The sequence below is a fragment of the Ciconia boyciana genome, chromosome 9 (assembly GCF_034638445.1).
Source record: "Ciconia boyciana chromosome 9, ASM3463844v1, whole genome shotgun sequence".
NCBI lineage: Eukaryota > Metazoa > Chordata > Aves > Ciconiiformes > Ciconiidae > Ciconia > Ciconia boyciana.
Window position 1 is genome coordinate 44,691,941 of NC_132942.1, and position 18,647 is coordinate 44,710,587.

Sequence of the window (18,647 nt, forward strand, 5' to 3'; positions counted from 1 at the left end):
GATGAGTTAGGGAGAGTCCGTGGCCCTGACCAGTTCAGGGATGTTGAGGTCAAGCCCACCACAAAGCAAAACTTGTTAAGCTGATCCAGTTTCCCTTACTTCAGCCCCTGTTTCTCTAGCACCTATAGGATCCATGTGTCTGATCATTTCAAAAAATGGGGTCAGCATGTGTGAAACTCTTATTGCCTGTCTGCTGCCATTCTGAGGTGATGGAACAGTGAATTACACTTTCTATGTGAAGAAAAGTCCGGTGTCCTGCACTTTCATAAGACTGGGGCAGAAGAAGGATGCTTTAGTTGAAGAGCAGGTTTCTTCCAAATAAAGGATTTTTAATACTGCAGTTTCTCTGTGCCTCAGAAATGTTCTCTCTTTACAATGTTTTTATATTTATGTTATGGCAGGTATTAAAAAAGGCGACTATGAGAAAAGAACAGGAGCCTGACTTTGAGGAGAAGAGGTTCACTGTGACTATTGGAGAAGACGAGCGTGAATTTGACAAAGAAAACGAGTTTTTCCGTGACTGGAATTACCGCATCACCAGAGACGTCAGAGATCCAGCGTAAGATGCAGTCTTGGTTTTGCTATGTGGAATTGATGGGTGGGAAATGTAGTGCAGTATGACAGTCTTCAGTTAACTTATTCCTCCAAATTGGAGGAATGCTCATGTCAGAAAATGGAAACAACTTCCATTAAGCAGTTTGTACACCGGTTAAAAACTTGAGCTGCCTCCGCTCACTCCAGTTCAACACTACCTTCCTTTACAGTTGTCCTTAAACCTTTCTGCCTTCAGTGTTATTGGCATACTGGTCCCTCAAGGACACTATCTAGTTGTGCATTGCCTGCCTCACACCAGTGCATTCTTCTGACTTTTTTTCCTCTTGTTTTTCTTATTCCAACCCATGAGAGTTTTAAAATGCTAAAGCTGGAGCTGCAAAGTTGGAGTATGCTCAACGGCCAAGAGCTTCAGGGCAGCAGTTGTACTGTCACGACCAGCTGGGTGTTTATTTGCAAGGGCATTGGCACAGCAGCTGGTCTTAACAAATATCTTGACCAGTTCCAGATAAAGTATTTAGTAAGACACTGGTCAGAAAGCAAACCTGTTAGCTGTCAGGGCATGGCCTGGGCCCAAACAAACACCCTAACCTTAAGTGTTTAGGTGATTTGTTTTTTTAAGGAGGTAAAACATAAAATGTTGGAGACCTCAGACACAGTCCTGTCACGACTGAGAGCAGGGTGCAAGGATGAATAAGTCAGCTCTGAGAGACTTGCTTAGTCGTTCTTGAGCCAAGAAATGGAATGGGAAAAGAATTTTTGAGAGAGAGGCTTGTATTCCGCAGGAATACAGGTGAATCTCTGTTTCTCTCTTGCTCACGCATCCTCTGTTCTTCCTACGTGTACAGATTATGGATTATTTCTACTCACTCACAGAGAAAGTGTTTGCAAGGCTTGGTTGTGTCTATTTTAGAGTGAATTAACTGCAAAAAAAAAAAGTCTGAAAAGGAGCAGGTTAAGCTTTTATTCAATAGTCTTTGATTTGCTCTGGGGTGCGGTTTCTTTCCCTGTCTTAAAGAAGCTATCTACTCCGTTCTGCAGGCTGTATCAAAATAGTTGCCCCATATTAATTTTTTCCTGTGTAGAAATTGGTCTCTATCTTGGTCTTCTCTTCCTCTGAGAAGGCTTTCAGTTGCACCCGGGACATATTATCACCAGTGCTCTGTGGGTTCACCGTATAGTATCTTTATTTTATGATTGTATATGAAAACTAGGATCAGCGTTCTAGTTGTTTTATGCCACTGCCTCACTGATGTACGAATCATTGTGTTAGGTACAGGACTTTGGTTTTTTTCATATAGTCAAGAAAAAAGGTATATTGCATGTAGCCAGTGTTAAACAGAAGTAATCAAACAAATGGAATTCCTGAAAATTCAAGCACCTTTATGTATAAGCAGACTGTGGCATTAAAATATCTTCACTGTGTGTAAAGGCAAAAGTTATGAAGTTGCTGCTGCTGCAAACTCTAGAAAATGGTGATTTTTCTCACACGCACACACTTATTGCACAGACTGACACCTTGCAGCAAACTAACCACTGGTGGTGCAGCTGGGATGTTAATAAATGCTTTCAGGACTGTCTTGTGACATATGAAGATGTCTAAATAGTTCATGAATCCCTTTTTCTTTTTTGAAAAACTATAGGGAGGTGGACATCAAAGAAAACATTAACTATGGGTAAGCAGGTCTTTGATTCCAGTACTGTTGCAACTGTAAGAAAATATTCCCTTTCCTTTCTCCGTTGTACTTCTTAAAACTTCCTAGGCCACAGACTGCTGTCCCATCAGGTGTGGTGGGCAGTTTATTAACTGAATGGATGCATTTGATTTTTTGGGTGAGACCAATTATTTGCCTAAGGATTTAAGCACAGAATTATCTAAATGCACAGCAGTGATGCTTGTTTAAATGAATAAAAAGTCCACAAATGTTATAGGAAGGGAACGGGGAGATTTGGATTTGAGGCTGGGTTAAAAAGTAAAGCGTTTCCTTTTTGGTGTAGCTAGAGATTTTTTGTGTCTCTTTGACCACCTGATGTCACCAAATCCAGACTGTTGTCTGGTTGGCATCAGGAGTCTGTTGCTCAATTAAGCATCAGTATTCAAGATTCCCTGGTATTCTTTCCCTTGGCTTATCGTTTCAGACAAAAATAGAAATCTTAAACCATTTAAAAGCACTGAAAGAAATTTAGGTAGCCGCTTGTCTTGCAGGGCAGCACTTACATCTTAGCCTGGTTTAGATTATTTGGCACTTTTTAAAATGCAAAAGTGGGCCCTTTATTCCTCTTACTTACAAATCAGAGTCTCATTACAGATAATCTGGAATTTGGGAGCACTTGCTTTATAATCTTAGTTCTGCCACTGTCTCCTCTGTGGCCCTGGAAGTTTCTTGTTTCCTGTACCCACCTCCCCATCTTTACAATGGATCTGATATTTTCACTCCAGGTGGCTGGCAGGGATTGGATAGTGTTAAAAACCTCAAATAATGGTAATAGAAATCATCAAATGGAGGGAGGAAACGTTACAGATTTAAGGAGGGTGGTTTTTAGATCCTTTTCCTCCCCAAAAGTAATTACAGTTTTGCAATTGAGCAGGGTGTGCTTGCCAGTTCCTTTGTGTGCTGGAGGGCCAGGACCTGTTTTCCACTGGAGAATATCAGCCGCAGATGCGGTTACCTTCATTGCATGGAGTAATTCCAGGCGTAGGGGCAGAGCGTTGCTGGCCTGCCCCCGAAGCTTAGCTTCTCCCAGTGAAAAGCTCAGCAACAGCTCGTGTCCTGTGCTGGTGGCACTGGGATGCTCCCATCACCTCTGGTGGCAGGGGAGTAGGAGATCGTGATCCGTTCCACCTCTGATGTGAGGGTGCTTGAGATTAGCTGTGTGTGCATGGACAGAAAACGCAGCTCTAAATCAATGAGGCAAAACGTGTTCTGTTACATTTGCATACATTTGAAGTGGCTATAAAAAGCAATTGGTGTTTCTGCATTTTTACCACATTGATTTGAAGGCTGAATTTGGTTCGTAGTGTTTCTCTTTTTGTGTTTATCAAGAAAGGTTTGTGCTTTTCTCTGATAAGCTTCACTTAAAAAAGGCCGTTTCTGTCTGTTTGGGATATGTAGAAAATAAACTGCTTTGTACGGTCATACTCCGTTGAACGTGTTTTTTCTTGTCAGTGCACAGTGACTAAGACCTGACCTAGAATACGTAGTGTTTCTGAATGGCGACAAGGTGATATTTCCCTTTCTAACCTTCCCTGTTTTTCATTGTAGGCTTGATCCCTATACAGATCCCTATTATGACTATGAAATAGAACGGTTCTGGCGTGGTGGGCAGTATGAGAATTTCAGGGTTCAGTATACAGACCCAGATCCATACCGTAACTACAGAGTAAGTAAGGTAATACCCCTTTCCGTGCTTTTCCTTTCAACTTTCTTCCAGGTACTTCTGGTGTTTGTCATGTTTCCAGCACAGTGGTTGAAACCGGACTTTTCATGTATGTTCAAGATGCTTCATCTTACAAATAGTTAAATCTTGACTTAATTACTGCACAGAACACACTTTAGGTGCAGGGATGGGAGGATGTTCTGTTTCAGCGTGATGAAGGGAAAAGCATGTCTGAGATGGGAAGATGGTTCCTCTTCACGTGCACTGGCTGCTCCTCTGCGTACCAGGCAGCCGTGCAGCGCTTACGGCCGCATCTGTGGCCATTCTTGGAAATGTTGGAGAGGGAGTTTCCAGGAAATAACCTGACTGAGGAACGGTTTGCTTGTTAGTTATTGGGACAGATGGAAAGGATTAGATTTGGACAGGCGTGCTTTGTGTACAGACGGAGGCTCCGGCATGACTGTCCACCACTGGTGGAGTTGCACGTTAGTTGCTTTGAGTCAGACGAGGAAAGCACCTAGCCAGCTGCTAAAATCCCAGATGCGGTCGGTTGGTGTTGCACTGCTGTAAGGTGTAGAGCTCAATGAAAAGAAGGCTGTGAACCCTTTCCCTCCGCTTCCTTTTGCCCTCATGCAAACTGTTGCGCCTTGAGAGTAGTGGCAAAAATAAGAAGTCCTGCTCAGTGGGGAGCTTTTTGCTGATATTTGTCACATCCTTTAGAAAGTGCCTTTCCTTGTGCTGTAAAACCTTGCTGTTCTACAGAAGCAGTGCATAAACAGGAGCCTGTCCTCGCTATTGTTGCACATGATGCACCATCAATTATTTTCATGGTGCTTACTTGTAAACTTAATTAGCTTGTTATAAACATGATTAGCAATGAGAGTAAATACTTGTAAACATCAATACATTTATTTAATAAGCATAATAAGCCAAATTAATCTTTGACTGTTGCCTTTGAAAATTACAACTGTGATGAATATGATGCGGTGTTTTGTTCCTCTCCACTTTCTGCCTGCTCAGCAAACAGTGATGGCCAGCAATCTCCAGATTATTTATCTCGATACTTCGCTCTAACGTGGGAGGGCGTATGTCGTTGCTTGCGGTCCAAGACTTTGAAACCTTGCTGCCCACTTTCTTAGGAGATGTTACCACAGCGTCACGATGATTTCTCTTTTCTTTTTAAAGGAAAGAGAGCGAGAACGGGAAAGGGAAAGAGAGAACAGACAACGAGAAAGGGAACGCGAGAGGGAGCGAGAACGGGAACGGGAGCGGCGCCAGCGGGAGCGAGAACGAGAAAGGGAACGGGAGCGTGACAAGGAGCGCCAGCGGCGGAAAGAAGAGTGGGAACGCGAGAGAGAACGAGTGAAGAGAGATGAAAAAGACAGGCAGCACAGGGACCGGGACAGGGACCGAGACCGGGATAGGGACAGGGAGCGTGAAAAGGAGAAAGAAAAACCAAAGCCTCGGTCCCCACTGCTACCAAGGTAAGTGTTCGCTGGAATTCAGATTTGATATTTTAGTTGATGCTGTTTTAGCTGTGGATCACAAACCAGGCTCACGCCGATCACAGTGGAGAAGATTCCTATTGTCCGCAACTCTTGAGTAAAGCAGTAGTTTCAAGAGGAAGGCAACGCTTTAAATGAGCCTTGCTGGCCACTAAGTGGAGCTAAAACATCAGTAAGAAGTGCGTAACCTTACTGTGAAAGGAGGAGGGCATCTGTCCTGTAGGTGCGGAGATGTTCGGCTTGTCCCTGTTCCCTTGAGGCTAGAGTACGTCTTGAGGTTGGCTGAGTCCCAGTGCTGAGAGAGTCCTGCAGATGGTGGCGACTCCCTTTGAGGCCTTGACAAATGTCCTTTGACAAGAACCAGGGCTGGCTTGGTTGTTTGTGGATAGCAAAAGTATGTGGAGATTACTAAGTAAAACTCCTAAAAGAGGCTAGAAAAGGCAAAGGCATTGTAAGCCTTGAAATGAGTCTCTGCTGGGTGTTACGGTGGAATTGCAGTGTGGAGTCAGGTTTTTTGCCTCTGCCCATTTTTTCTGAAAATCCTGGTTCTGACCTGTGTGAAAGAGAAAATTGAACCAGCCAGACTAGAAGTCTAGGAATTTCAAAAGTTAATCCTATTTTGTTTCTCTGTCAATTATTTAAGCACCGTGGCTTATCAGCGTACCGTGTATTAGGCATATTTGTAAAGCACTGTATAAATATCACAACTGAATATAGAACTTGTCTTGTGGGAATTTCTAATGTCACAACGTCTTTCGGTTCAGAATCAGAGAAAAGTATCAAATTTCCTGCTGAAGGACATCTCCAGGAAAGCTGATTAGCAGTGCCAGTGTCTTGGAAACTAGTGGCAGATGGAGTCTTCCGACAGCGTGTCAAGGAACATGTGGATACACAAGCATGTGTATGTGCATGGTGGGGCAAAGAGGGGCTCAGGGAAGCTGTTTCCCAAGATGTATGGGAGCTTCCCAAGACTTCGAGGTTCAACAAGGCTCAGTGCAAGGTCCTGCACTTGGGCCACAGCAACCCCAAGCAACGCTACAGGCTTGGGGAAGAGTGGCTGGAAAGCTGCCCGGTGGAAAAGGACCTGGGCGTGTTGGTTGACAGCCGCCTGAATATGAGCCAGCAGTGTGCCCAGGTGGCCAAGAAAGCCAATGGCATCCTGGCTTGTATCAGGAATAGTGTGGCCAGCAGGACTAGGGCAGTGATCGTGCCCTGTACTCGGCACTGGTGAGGCCGCACCTCGAATGCTGTGTTCAGTGTTGGGCCCCTCACCACAAGAGAGACATGGAGGGGCTGGAGCGTGTCCAGAGAAGGGCAACGGAGCTGGGGCAGGGTCTGGAGCACAAGGCTGATGGGGAGCGGCTGAGGGACCTGGGGTTGTTCAGCCTGGAGAAAGGAGGCTGAGGGGAGACCTCATCGCTCTCTACAACTGCCTGAAAGGAGGGTGTAGAGAGGTGGGGCCGGTCTCTTCTCCCAGGTAACAAGTGACAGGACGAGAGGAAATGGCCTCCAGTTGCGCCAGGGGAGGTTTAGACTGGATATTGGGAAATTTTACTTCACTGAAAGGGTTGTCCAGCATTGGAACAGGCTGCCCAGGGAAGTGGTGGAGTCCCCATCCCTGGGGGTATTTAAAAGCCGTTTGGATGAGGTGCTTAGGGACATGGTGTCGAGGTGGTCTTGGTAGTGTTAGGTTTACGGTTGGACTCGATGATCTTAAAGGTCTTTTCCAACCTATATGATTCCGTGATTCTGTGATTCTCCTTCTGCCTGATGTCTATGGTGTTTCTTGAGCACTAGAGGAAGGTGTGAAACATCATGAGTGTGAGGAAGGGTGTGTTTTAATGAAGAACAGGGCTAAGAAGGCCTGGAATGAGGTGCCAAGTGGAATTTGTGTGGTTTCAGGTGGGAGCAGGGTTTAGTCTTGAATCTGACCCAGAGTTTTTATTTGCATTACTAGAAGCAAAGCTGATTTTTGATGATGACCCTTTTTGCCAAGAGGGAAGTCACAGTTTCAGAACAGTTTGAAGGTGTCGCATGAGCGCTTTCGTGCGATAGCAGTGTCAGAGTGGTTATAGGAATACATTTAATTATATGCTACATTTAATTATAATCTTCACTTACAACCATAATTTGTGCACTGTAATTGCCACATTTGTTGTTGGTTTGTGCTCTCATTGGGTTAGTGATGGAAGAGATCTTGCTGTCCAGAACCATGTGGTGATGGTGATGATGATGAAAGTGACATCAGCTGATTGGCAGCTCAGGTCGTTAGTCATTAACAGTCACTGTGACCAGGATCACTGCACGCAAGGCTGAGGCTGCTGGTTGCTCCTTCCCTTGACACTCATGTTGGGTCACGGGGCAGGGCTGTGTGGGAGAGCTTTCGCTATTAGTGCTGCCCGAGGTTTGCTGGGTAGGAGCGATGGCCGTGTTTGCCCATCTTAGATCCATCTCGCCCGGTGTAACCATCTGTGTGAGCCGAGAGATGGGATTTACAGCGTTCCTGACGTTACGTGCTTTGTGGATACAGGTCCCCTGCTTCCCTCCTGTACCTCCCCTCTGACATAAGCACCACTTAAGGGAGCTGTGAATGCCTCTTGGATCTCCAAAACAGGCTGCTTAAGACGAGTCTTGGTAAATGAACAACAGCCCTTGATACACCTCTCTGCTTTTTTTGTTTTAAGTCTGCTGTTCTTTCTAGAAGCGGATCATAGAGAATCTACTGTTGGAAGTGTCTTCAGTCTTGTCCTGTAATGCAAGCGCTGATGACTGTAGGGGCCAGGCAGAGAGCTGGGAGAGAGGGACAGCAAGCAAGGCTTGCTTTTGGCTTCATTTGTGCAGGGCTTTAACAGCTGGTGGCAAGAAGCGCATTAGTAATTTTCATGTTGAACAGGGAGCTAGTACTGAGCGGAAAGCTTTAAAATCTCCAAAAAAATCTTAGGTCAGCGTCTACACACAGTATCTCCTCTTAGAGGAGAGTGGAATTAATGGGAGTACTTACCAGTAAACCCAAAAGCCCTACGTTGTTGAAGGCAGCTCTCCAAGTACTCTTAACGGGACTTCAGTTCCCACTGTTGAAACCTGCGTCAACATGAACACTCTTACTACAGCCATTTACAGGTGTATGGATGTTTGCAGAGAAAATAACACTGCAGAAATAAGTTTTGAAAACACTTTTTAAGAAAGTGAGAGCATAATTCAACTTCTTTTCCCTTGGAGAAGACATCCCTCATCCAGCAGTTTGTGTTTCCCTACCCTGCATTCCCCAGAAGCCTCCGTCACGCTTACGGTGTGACTTGGCTCTGGGCAGTGCTGTTTGGTCCCACATAACCTTTTTGACAGGCTCCAAACTTCCTCGTGGCAGCGCGGCCGTTCGAGCCGTCTCACCTTTTCTCCAAATACCTTCCTGCTGTGCTGCAGAGGGTCAGGTTTGGCACATTGGGATTAAACCGCTCCCGAGTTTGTTTAATGTGTAAAATGCTTTGTGATTGCTTCGCGCTTCCTGGGCAGCAGGATGCACGGTAGTGGCGTAGCACTCACCTGCAGGTCTATTTATAGACTCTGGGCTTTCCCTAATCACTAGATCCCAGCTTTTGGCAAGTCTGGCCTTTCCAGGCGTCATGCGGCGATGGGGGCTGGCCACGCCAGGCTGCAGGCAGCTGCCCGTTAACATTCCTGCACCAAAGGCAGTGCCGCTTCCAGCCGGAGCCCACGCGGCCCTGCTCTTCCCTTATTAATGAACTGGGGAGATGGGAAGACTGCTCCACGGGGGTTGTGCAACCAGCAACGAGCTTTGTCAAAGGCAGAGCTGAGGATGTCTGTAATTACAGGTAGATGCCAGTCTGTCCATCAGCGTACGAGCTCCCTCAAGTAGAGGCTGGAGGATGGAACAAACTATGACATACAGAATGCGGAGTTGAAAGGGATGAAAGAAAACTCGAAAAGCAAATAGCCAGGAACATGAAAACAAATTCCCTTTCCATTCTATTGAAAGCAGGGAGGTTTAATCTGATCTCTAAACAACAGCGGAGCAGTTAAGGCTAATAACACAGAGAAGTCAGAGGACTTCCTGGCATCACTGCTTGCTACAGATGAGGAGGATTAGAATTTAACGACAAACAAAGATTGTAAACCCTAACAGACTCAGTGGCAAATGTTTCTCCTTGAACCTTTTAAAAGAAGAGACTGCAGTGTTTGGGCTTCAAGTAGGATTGTCACATGTGGATTGGACTTTTTTTGAAGGAGTGTGCAATTGCTGCTTTATGCTTTGGGGTTTTTTTTTTCGCCCTCAAGCTTAAGATGAGCACTCCAAGAAGTTTATAATCCGAGATTGCAGTGCTAGTAAAATTGTTCCTCCCCCTCCTTCTCCTCCCTCCTCAGGCATTGAACACTTAAACAAGCCAGGACACTTTATGATCAATTAGAGGGATAACTTGGCTGTCTGTCCTTGTGCTCCCCATCTCCAGAACGAGTTTTGGTGCTCCAGGCTGTGACTGATTTTGCTGAGTGCAAAATTTCTGCTTTATATCTCTGTCTTGCCAGTGTAGCTCAGTGTTGTGCAAATCATTTCAGGGATAAAGAAGTGGCATGCAATATTTTATTTGAAGAGACTTAGAGCAGTGCAAGATGTTCTTACCCAGGCTGCTGGTCTTTAGCTGTGAGCGAAAGGCCCGCACACAGAAATAGTAATTTGCTTTAATCCTTCTATTGTTCCACAGGTCTTTATCCCGCCATCATCCAAGCGAATCTGATTGTTTCGGGAGCGCATTAAGCAACGCAGTTAGTGTCGTGGGACCTGTTAGCGGTTGTATTTCCAAAGCACTGAGGGATACTGAGGGACGTTGAGGAATTGGACCCGCTGGTGAGGGCAGCAGCCTCAGTATCGCTGCCTTGTTGGCTGGGGTAGCACTAGGTGGTTGTCAGCCAAGCGAGGAGGAAGAAGCAGCAGCGATGCCATGCTGCAGGTCCGTGAGATGGGCATTGGTTTCTTTCCCACCCGGGTTTCCTCTGCAGGGGATGCTGTGGGCCCTGGTGAGAAGCAGCATGGCAAAATGAACCTTCGGGTGAGAAATCGGTCATCTCCATTTCTTGAGGAAATTTGTCCTGAAGTCTTACCTAAAAGCTATTTCCATGCAGACAAGTTTGGTCAGGGTCCATGATACAGACCCCAAAATCTGTGGAATGCTGGTGCCAAGTAGGGTGAGGAGGAGGAGGCTGTTGTCCTTGGAGATGTTCCAGAATCCGGACAGGAGGTGACAGCAGCTCTGAAGCTGCCAGGAAGGAGCGGTGTCCTGGTGAACCATCCTGTGATTATCGCACACACAACAGTTTTTTGGAAGGAAGTTTTCTTCAGCTGGGCTAGAGATTATTGATGGAGTGCACTTATGCAGCCATTAAAAAAATAAAAATAACACCTGCAAGTAGGGACACTGTAAAATTTAAAGCAATGTCAGAAAGGGCAGCTATTCTGCAGCAAATCATAAATCCTTTGTAAAACCCTTCCAGCGAGGAGTACTGTGCTTCTTTCCAGCTTCTGTTGAGGTGGCAGTTGCCCTCAATTTGACATGCTATATAATGCTGCAGACCCTGGGACAAAAGGTTACATGTTCTCTTGGCAGAGCTCACCTTTGCTTTATTTTTTCAAGCTAGTTCAAGTTGTCTTTGTAATAGGTCATTGCTAATCTCTGGGGTGAGCACGTTAATGAACACGATAACCTGGAGTCTAAAATCAATGAATGCAGGTTACCCAGGGCTTGCAAGGTAGAAAGTGTTGGCATAAGGTTGATTAGATAAAAGGAGTGGCAAAAGTGAGGGAATGCAAATGGAGTGATTCATATTGTGTGTGTGTGTGTGTGATCACAAACTGACTGAACTTGCTTTTCGGAAGAATCTGTAATTCTGAGTGTCCGTGGGTATTCATCATCTTTCCCGACAGCTTCTGGTGGCCTCCCCATGCCGCCAGCTGGATCTGCTCCCTATTTTTGGAGTGTAGGGGCTCTGTATGAAAGCAGCTGTTGCTCAAGTAGAACTAGGTGTTTTGGTGGACTTAGTAATAGCATCTCATCCTGTTGTATAAAGATGGTGCAGTAGGCTGGTGGATTTTGTCTTCTCTTGGTTTTCCCTGTGGAAATGTCGGCTGTTTCTTATAAGACATCCTTCATTTGTTCCTGTTTTTCCTGCCACAGGAGGAAGAGCAGGCAGGATAGACAGCTGTGTGCTCTTGCTGCTTTCGAGTCAGGCATCGGTAAGACCCTGGAGCGCTCTGAATTAGTCTTAACATCCATGAAAAGTTACTGAGGGGGAAAAGCAGCCTCTGTCAGGGGGCATAGATTTGCTCTCCAGGGGTCTGCACCTTCCCTGGGTGGCTTCTTGGAGTGCAGTGAGTTAAGAGAAGCAAATGGCCCCAGGGTGTTGGGTAGCCAAGACTTGAGCCAGACCTCTGTTCCTCCTGCACACAGCGGGTCTGCCACGCTGCCGTCGGCGCTACATGCTGCAGCATCACGCAGAAGAGGATTTCCCTTCTCCCCACGTACAGAACATGCCCCATGCTCCTATGCAGTTCTTCGGGCTCATAGTCAAGTGCCCTGTATGGTAACACCGCAGTGATAAACATTATAATAACTTGTTTACATCCCCATTTTCTGTGCTGCAGCTTCCAGCCGGAGCAGTGGAGCCTGGTTAGACAGCTTCGCTTTAATTTATGTTCCCAGTTCATTTGGGAAGTTAGCGATAATAAAATCTGTCTGCGAACCAAATCAGCAAAACTTTTCAAAGTTCTCCACAAAGCATTTCTGTTGACTGGAGTTTTCGTTAGTGTTCATGGTTCCTGAGGTTCTGCCTCCGCTTCCACAGTAAAAGGAGAAGGGTTTCGTAACCGTAAATCTAGATGAAGGGCATCGAGTGACTCAGATGTGGATCTCAAGGAATGTGTTTTTCTTTGGCATTTCAGAGTCGGAATTACTGGAGAGATCTCCCACACTGGATTTTATTAAAACATTGCAAAGACCGGGGCAGAATCGTTGCATGCGGGTCCCTCTCATTTAGAGGAGGCTCTCAAGGCATCAAATGCTCAGCCCTTAGGGTAGATCACATCTCAGATATGTTTATCTACCTGCTGTGATGATTTCATACTGTAGGTTCAGATTGTATCTCCACTATTTAATTTCAAAGCCTCTCCCCGTCAGGCTTTGAAGAAATCTTTTTTTTTTTTTTTTAATCGACCGATAACTCTGCTTTAGATCGAAACGTCTTGAGAAAAGCGTATCTTATGTTAATATTTCCCCAAGATCAATTAGCACCAGCTCCAAAGTTCAGCATTTCCTGTCATAGCCGTGTGTAGGTGGCTTCTGGGAGCTGTTGTCCCTCTCCAGCCACACAAGTGACTTTATTGTGCTGAGACAGGAAAAACCTTCCAGTGTGCATGCACACTGCTGGAGTTTATTTTGCAGCAATTGCAGGTCCCTTCACAACTGTCTTGGCACATGGCTCCAGTCGTTCCTCGAGTCCACTTCCTCTGGAAAATTCCACTGACGCCGAAGGAAAACTCACACCAGGGCTGCTGACGCAATGCTTGCTTTCCTGCAAGAAACAAAAAGGCTTTTAAATTGTCTGTGGACTTTCCTCTTTCAGAAAATTGAGCTGTAACTGCCGGCCAAAACAGTAGCCCTGGAGCCAGGCTGACGTCACCGGTGACCGTGGGTGATAAGGTTTGCATTACCTGTGGGAGCCATGTCCCACGGGGAGGGGGAAGGAAGGGAAGCACTTTCCCCGGGAAACTTATTTTCCCCTTTAAGATTAGAAATGCTTTGGTGTCATTTGCATAATACATGAGGAGGAAAACTTGAGCTGTGCAGCTCCGCTTCCCCCCCCCCCAAATTCTTGCTGAATTCAGTGACGTGCTTCAAACAGAGTTTATTTGGGAGCCAGAGCGCGTGCAGTTGGGAGCTGGCTGACCTACGCTGTGGTTTGCGTTGCCAGCTGGATCTGCCTTTGTTCCTCCTTTCATTGCCAAAGCCACGTTCAGCTTCAGTTCTCCGCTTGATTCCTGTAATTAAATTCCAGCCAAATATGCATTAACGTGTTCGTTCTGGAAAATAAAGCATTTAGTTCTTTTAAGGTTAAAATGGGCTTCGGAAATAGCTAAGCTCTGCAGACCTTGCTCGTGCCCTGGTGACGCAGGATGCTGCTCCTCGGGGCTCTGGAAGGAAATTAAGCTGCTTTTCATCAGTCTGTCTCTCTTACTCCCTCTGTAATTTTTTTTTTGGTTAAACCTCATGGCATAGGCTTATCTAATTAGGGAGTTAATTCTCAAAGATTTGAAATGTTTCCTAAAAATTGGAATTTGGTGAAAAAGGAGACCGGGATTCACACGTGTGCTTTGGTAGCATATGACTTTTTTGCCAGCCGCTCTCTGTGCCGAAGCGCGTTAGGTTTGCCTGCAATGTGGACTGCTGCAGCCTGGGTAATTGTGCTGGGCTGAGGATGAACTCGTGTAAAGCGCCGTGAGCTGACCTCATGGCTCACCACCCCGAAGCAGCCAGGCTTCTTCTCTCCTTCCCTCCTCTGTTCGCCGCGGGTCAGCTCCTGCAGTTGTTCAAACCCTGCCATGGGCTGCTTGGACTCGCTGACCCAGCAGCAAACTACATTTATTTTTTTTTTCCTCTCCCTGTTGACTGAAGGAGTTGAGTTGGCACATGGAGAGCTCCAACAAGTGCCAGATCCAGCACAAGACGGGAAGTGAAAATTACCCAGTTGTAAGAGTGAAAGGGAGGAGAAAGCCTCCCCCTTCTCAGGGTCAAATACACCGCTCAACCCACCCAGCAGTGCAGCACCAGGAGCAGCTATCGTATTTGGCATAGCTGTGGGCAGCCTTCCTGCCTGATCTGGGCTGGGAGCCACAGGCCGGCTGCCTGCTGCCTCTTCTCAGCGGGCTTTTCTCTGCGAGCCTTACGGCTTCCTCCGCTTTCATCCCAGCGACTGCATGGTATCAATGTGCAGGAGTAAATTTGACTGAAATGCCGACTGCTTCGTGGGCTGCCTTTAACCTCTAATAGTCTCTTTGGTGAAACTCGTACAGGCTGTAATTGAGATGTTAGTCTAAGACTGATGGCAAGGATCTTGGCAGTTACTCTGGCTTACTTTCAATTCTGACTCCTGAATTCCACTGGAGGAGACGAGCCAAGTGGCATCAGATACCAGTCCCTCGTATTAAGTTGAACAAGTTTATTTGGTGATGCTACATGTTGGGCACGCAGGTAACTCTTGAGGAAAGACTTTGAAAATGTCCTGACACGAGCATCATCTTTCTTTCTTGGCTATAGTATGGTAACGTATTTACTGCTGAGTCAAAAAGCTAAAGCATATCCAGAAATGAGGCTTTCTGTTGTGGTTTTCCTGGGGAAAAAACCTTTCCTCCAGAAAGTGACTTCATCGAGAGAGAATTGCATCAAACCAGGTAATAGGTGCAAGTAATGAGATTTGCTTTCATAGTCATCTTTGCTCCAAGCTCGTGCCCAAGTTGTGGAATTCAGCGTAAGTTGTTCCCACGTGGGGTCGGAGCTGAGGTCCAGCTCCCAGGATGTGCTGCTGTTGAATGTGAATGTGGGCAAGTTGTTCTTCTGAGGGAGAGACAGAGAATAAATTACGTAGACTTTTTTTTCTCTGAAAACTAGTGCAGGAGAGCGTTGAGCCTGGAGAGGGGCAAATTCATTCATTAGTTGTTGGCTTTCACGTTTGTCACCTTGGACACTGCAGTGAAAAGCTTCTCAGGAGGCTTTATCCACGTCTTGAGATGGATACTGCCTCTCTGCCCACCTGTGCCAGCAGAATATTCCCCCTGCATCTCCCAAAGCATGCAGACTGCGGTCCCTTGGGAAGGGACATCAGATCGGGATGTAGTCTAGCGTTATTCCTGAGCGTCCTCGCATGGTGTTCTCCTTTCTGCTGCTGTTTAGCCTGCTGCTTGATGCAAGGTGTGTAGGCTGTTCCCAACCTTCTTTTTCTTCCTGCTTTATGCTTAGCTGCTTTAAAGATACTCCACAGGTCAAGATGGCTTCAAAATGAGTTTGTACTACATCTTCTGGAACGAGAGCTTGACCCCAGCTGTGGCTATTTAGCGTTATCAGAGTATAAATAATAGGTCCAGTCTATCTCAACCCCATATTCAGAGTCATGGTCTTCCTCCATGATTAGATACTCGGATATAGTTATGTGGCCATAATATGGAAAGCTAGACCAAGCCACTGCAAATAACATGTGCTGTGTTAAATAGCATATGTTAGAGCAACACTGGAAAGGGTGATGATGCTAAATGAAGATGCTGGTGAATAATGCTGAGCCATAACCTTGCTTGGGACTCTCTTACCAGGCAGTCAGCAATTTTGTGTGCTAATACGTAAGCGTCCTCTTCTGAAGCTGCAGTGAGATTTGTGGGAGAGGTGAATGTGAAAGAAGAGTTTCTCCTCCCATAAAATTCTGTATATACCGAGATAGGTGTGGGACAAATTGTAAAATTGCTGTAGTTATATCGGCAAAGACAGGGAAAGAGTAGGACACTGCACTGGACTTTAAAGTCAGCATAGACAAATTCTGGAGTTGGGGAAGAGGTGAGAGGCCATAGGAGTTTCAACTGTGTTGAGACTGTGTTTTCGTACTGCCCAGCAAGGAGGAGATGAGACTTCTTGGTGACTAGTGAAGCCTTCAAAGGGCAGAACAGGCTGCTAACGAAGAGCTTTAATTATCCTGTTGTCTGTTGAAAAAGTGTTGTGGCAAGAAACGCAGTCCATAGAATTATTAGAAAACTTGGAGGTGGCTTTTTTTATCTCAAAAGGTAGAGGAAGTTGGGTGGGGAGCGGTTGTTTGTCGCATGACTAATGGGGTGGTACTGGCTGAACCCCATGATGGCAGGTGCCTTTCCTCCCCCAAATTCTCAGAGTGAGAGGGTTCATTATTTTGAGAAAAGGAAGAAACACATCATTACTGGTAATTTGATGAGTGCAACAGACTTCATAAACCTTTAAGCAAGCACAAACTTTGCCGAAAACTTGAGGGAGACGGTTATGAGCAGGTAATTGAACAGTCATGTGCAAGTTAGAGTAAGGGTGAGGAAAAATCCCAAGTTAAATCACCCTTAGATAAGAGAGGTAATAAAGTCTAGGCCTGAAGAAACTCAGCCTGGAGTACTTAAGGAACTATCCGGTGCGGATGCTGAAAAGTTAGCCCTGAATTATTTCACAGGGCTGTGGAGGAGAAGGGAAGCCCGGAGAACCGAAGAAAAAGGGGAAACGCAACTAGAGCCCTTAAAAGGGAAGGGAGGAGATGGAGGGTATCTAGCCTGACTCATTACGTCTTCATGGTTATCGACAACAGGAGAGCACATGTTCAATGGTGTTTATAAGTACCTAGAGAATAATACGGTGATAAAACAGCCATTATGAACTGCTTTGTACTCAGCTGGTGAGGTAACCGTCCCCTTTGTAAGGGTCATAACAGATCGATGTGTCTTGGCTGTGGTAAGGCTTGTGACACAGTCCCACGTGATGTTCTGGTAAGGGAACTGCAGGAGAGTAATTCAGGCTGAATCTCTTCTCTTAGTGCCTGCTGGTTGTTTCCTGCAGTTTGCTGTATTGAGGCGGCATTTCAGATGCACGCTCAAAGTCTGTCCTTAGTCTAGCTCTGTTTAGTATTTCCATTGCACCAGGGGCTGCCTACCAGGTTTGAGTTTCTCCAGCTCTAGCTATTTGGCATAGACGTAGGAAGAACCAGGTTTCCCATTCCCTTCCCTCTTACATGTGCTTGTGTCTCCTCCTTGGAGGCCAAAAGCCAAAGCTGAAATCAGCTGGCGGGTCACTGCTTGGTCAGTGCGACAAAGTAGTTCACAAAACTTGCAGGTGCTGCTGGTTTGATGTGCTTGCGGTCACTGATTTACAACATGATAGCTGTTCTAACACTTCAACACCCCAAAATGATGCTGAATATCCTGCAGTGGAGGTTAAGAGCTAGTACGGGTATGAAGGATGAATTTCTGAGATCTTTTCCTGGCCCTATGTTTCTATTAGCCTTACTATATAAAAAAGTCCTAGCTACTTAACTCCTCTGTTTTCCAGCCGTCAGCCTGAGCCACCAAAGAAGGAGAAGGAGGCAACTACAATTACCACCACTCAGTCGAAGAGAGCAGATGAATGGAAGGACCCCTGGCGCCGATCCAAGTCCCCCAAAAAGAAACTTGGTGTCTCTGTTTCTCCCAGCCGTGCACGTAGGCGCCGAAAAACCTCTGCTTCTTCAGCATCTGCTTCTGGCTCTTCAAGGTGAGTGAAGGCGAAGAGCGTGTCACATCCGAGCCTTGTTAGTGCGTCGGGGAATGCGGCATGACTCTTTCTTGTCAGTGGAAGATGTTGAGATGTTTGGGAAAGCAGTTCAAGGCTTGCTGCTCAGTAACAGCTGTGGACACTGGCATATAGGTAGTGAGATGGAAACTAAAGGGGGCACGTAACTCTGCGTGCTGTGATGTGATCTGCTGAAGACTAAGAAAAGACAGGTCCTTGGAAAAGTCACTCTTCAGGGAAATTAGCCTTGGAAGCAGTCCAGATGATTAGTAGCTCACTGAGATGAAAACTGACCTTAATAGGAGCAGAAAGAACTGGAAGCTGTAAGAATTGGAGCCTCTTCACTCCAGGAGTGCTGGAGGGATGAGGTGAGCCCACTCCAGGAAGAGCATGCTGATGCTACTGGGGAAAAACTGGGGTTGTGGAGGCTTGACAGAGCCCTAAAGGGCTGCAGCGGAGCTCGGAAACCAAGGGGTGCGAGATAAAAAACACTTTTCAGAAAGAAGCGCCCTGAATCTAGGAGAGTTGAGGCATAAGCTGGATCCATTTTCTTTAAATGCTTGAACTTGAAGCTCATGGAAAGAGGGGGGAAAAAGTATCAGAGAGGAATGAGGAACACGCTGAATTGAAGATATGGATCTAAAAACCAAAGCCCTCCTGAAGTAGATAGCTTTTCTTGCTGGGGTCACTGCACCTGAGATTTTTCTGTTTTCTCATACCTGTGACCCAACCTATCAGGGGATTGTCTGGTGAAAAGGCATAAAATCGTGTGGAAGGAGTTCTCAAAAAGGCATGGAAAGTCATTAGCTAAAGGAGGGGAGGCCTATTCAAGGGTGCAAAAGGGGTAGCAACAACGGGATCATCTCTAAAAGAAAAGGGGGGGACCAAG

At 46.1% G+C, this 18,647-nt stretch overlaps 1 protein-coding gene across 9 annotated transcripts in view; it reads left to right on the forward strand.

Annotated features, from left to right (window-relative positions):
• Positions 1-18,647, forward strand: part of ZC3H18 (zinc finger CCCH-type containing 18) — a 50,550-nt gene that overhangs the window by 16,523 nt on the left and 15,380 nt on the right. For 5 of the 9 annotated variants that reach the window (XM_072872777.1, XM_072872778.1, XM_072872781.1 and 2 more), the window contains 5 exons: positions 402-559; positions 2,196-2,228; positions 3,816-3,942; positions 5,116-5,414; positions 17,540-17,740. In XM_072872777.1, coding sequence (XP_072728878.1) covers positions 402-559; positions 2,196-2,228; positions 3,816-3,942; positions 5,116-5,414; positions 17,540-17,740 — 818 coding nt within the window. The remainder of the gene's footprint in view (positions 1-401; positions 560-2,195; positions 2,229-3,815; positions 3,943-5,115; positions 5,415-17,539; positions 17,741-18,647) is intronic. The other 4 variants (XM_072872779.1, XM_072872786.1, XM_072872780.1 and 1 more) reach the window with 3 other exon arrangements.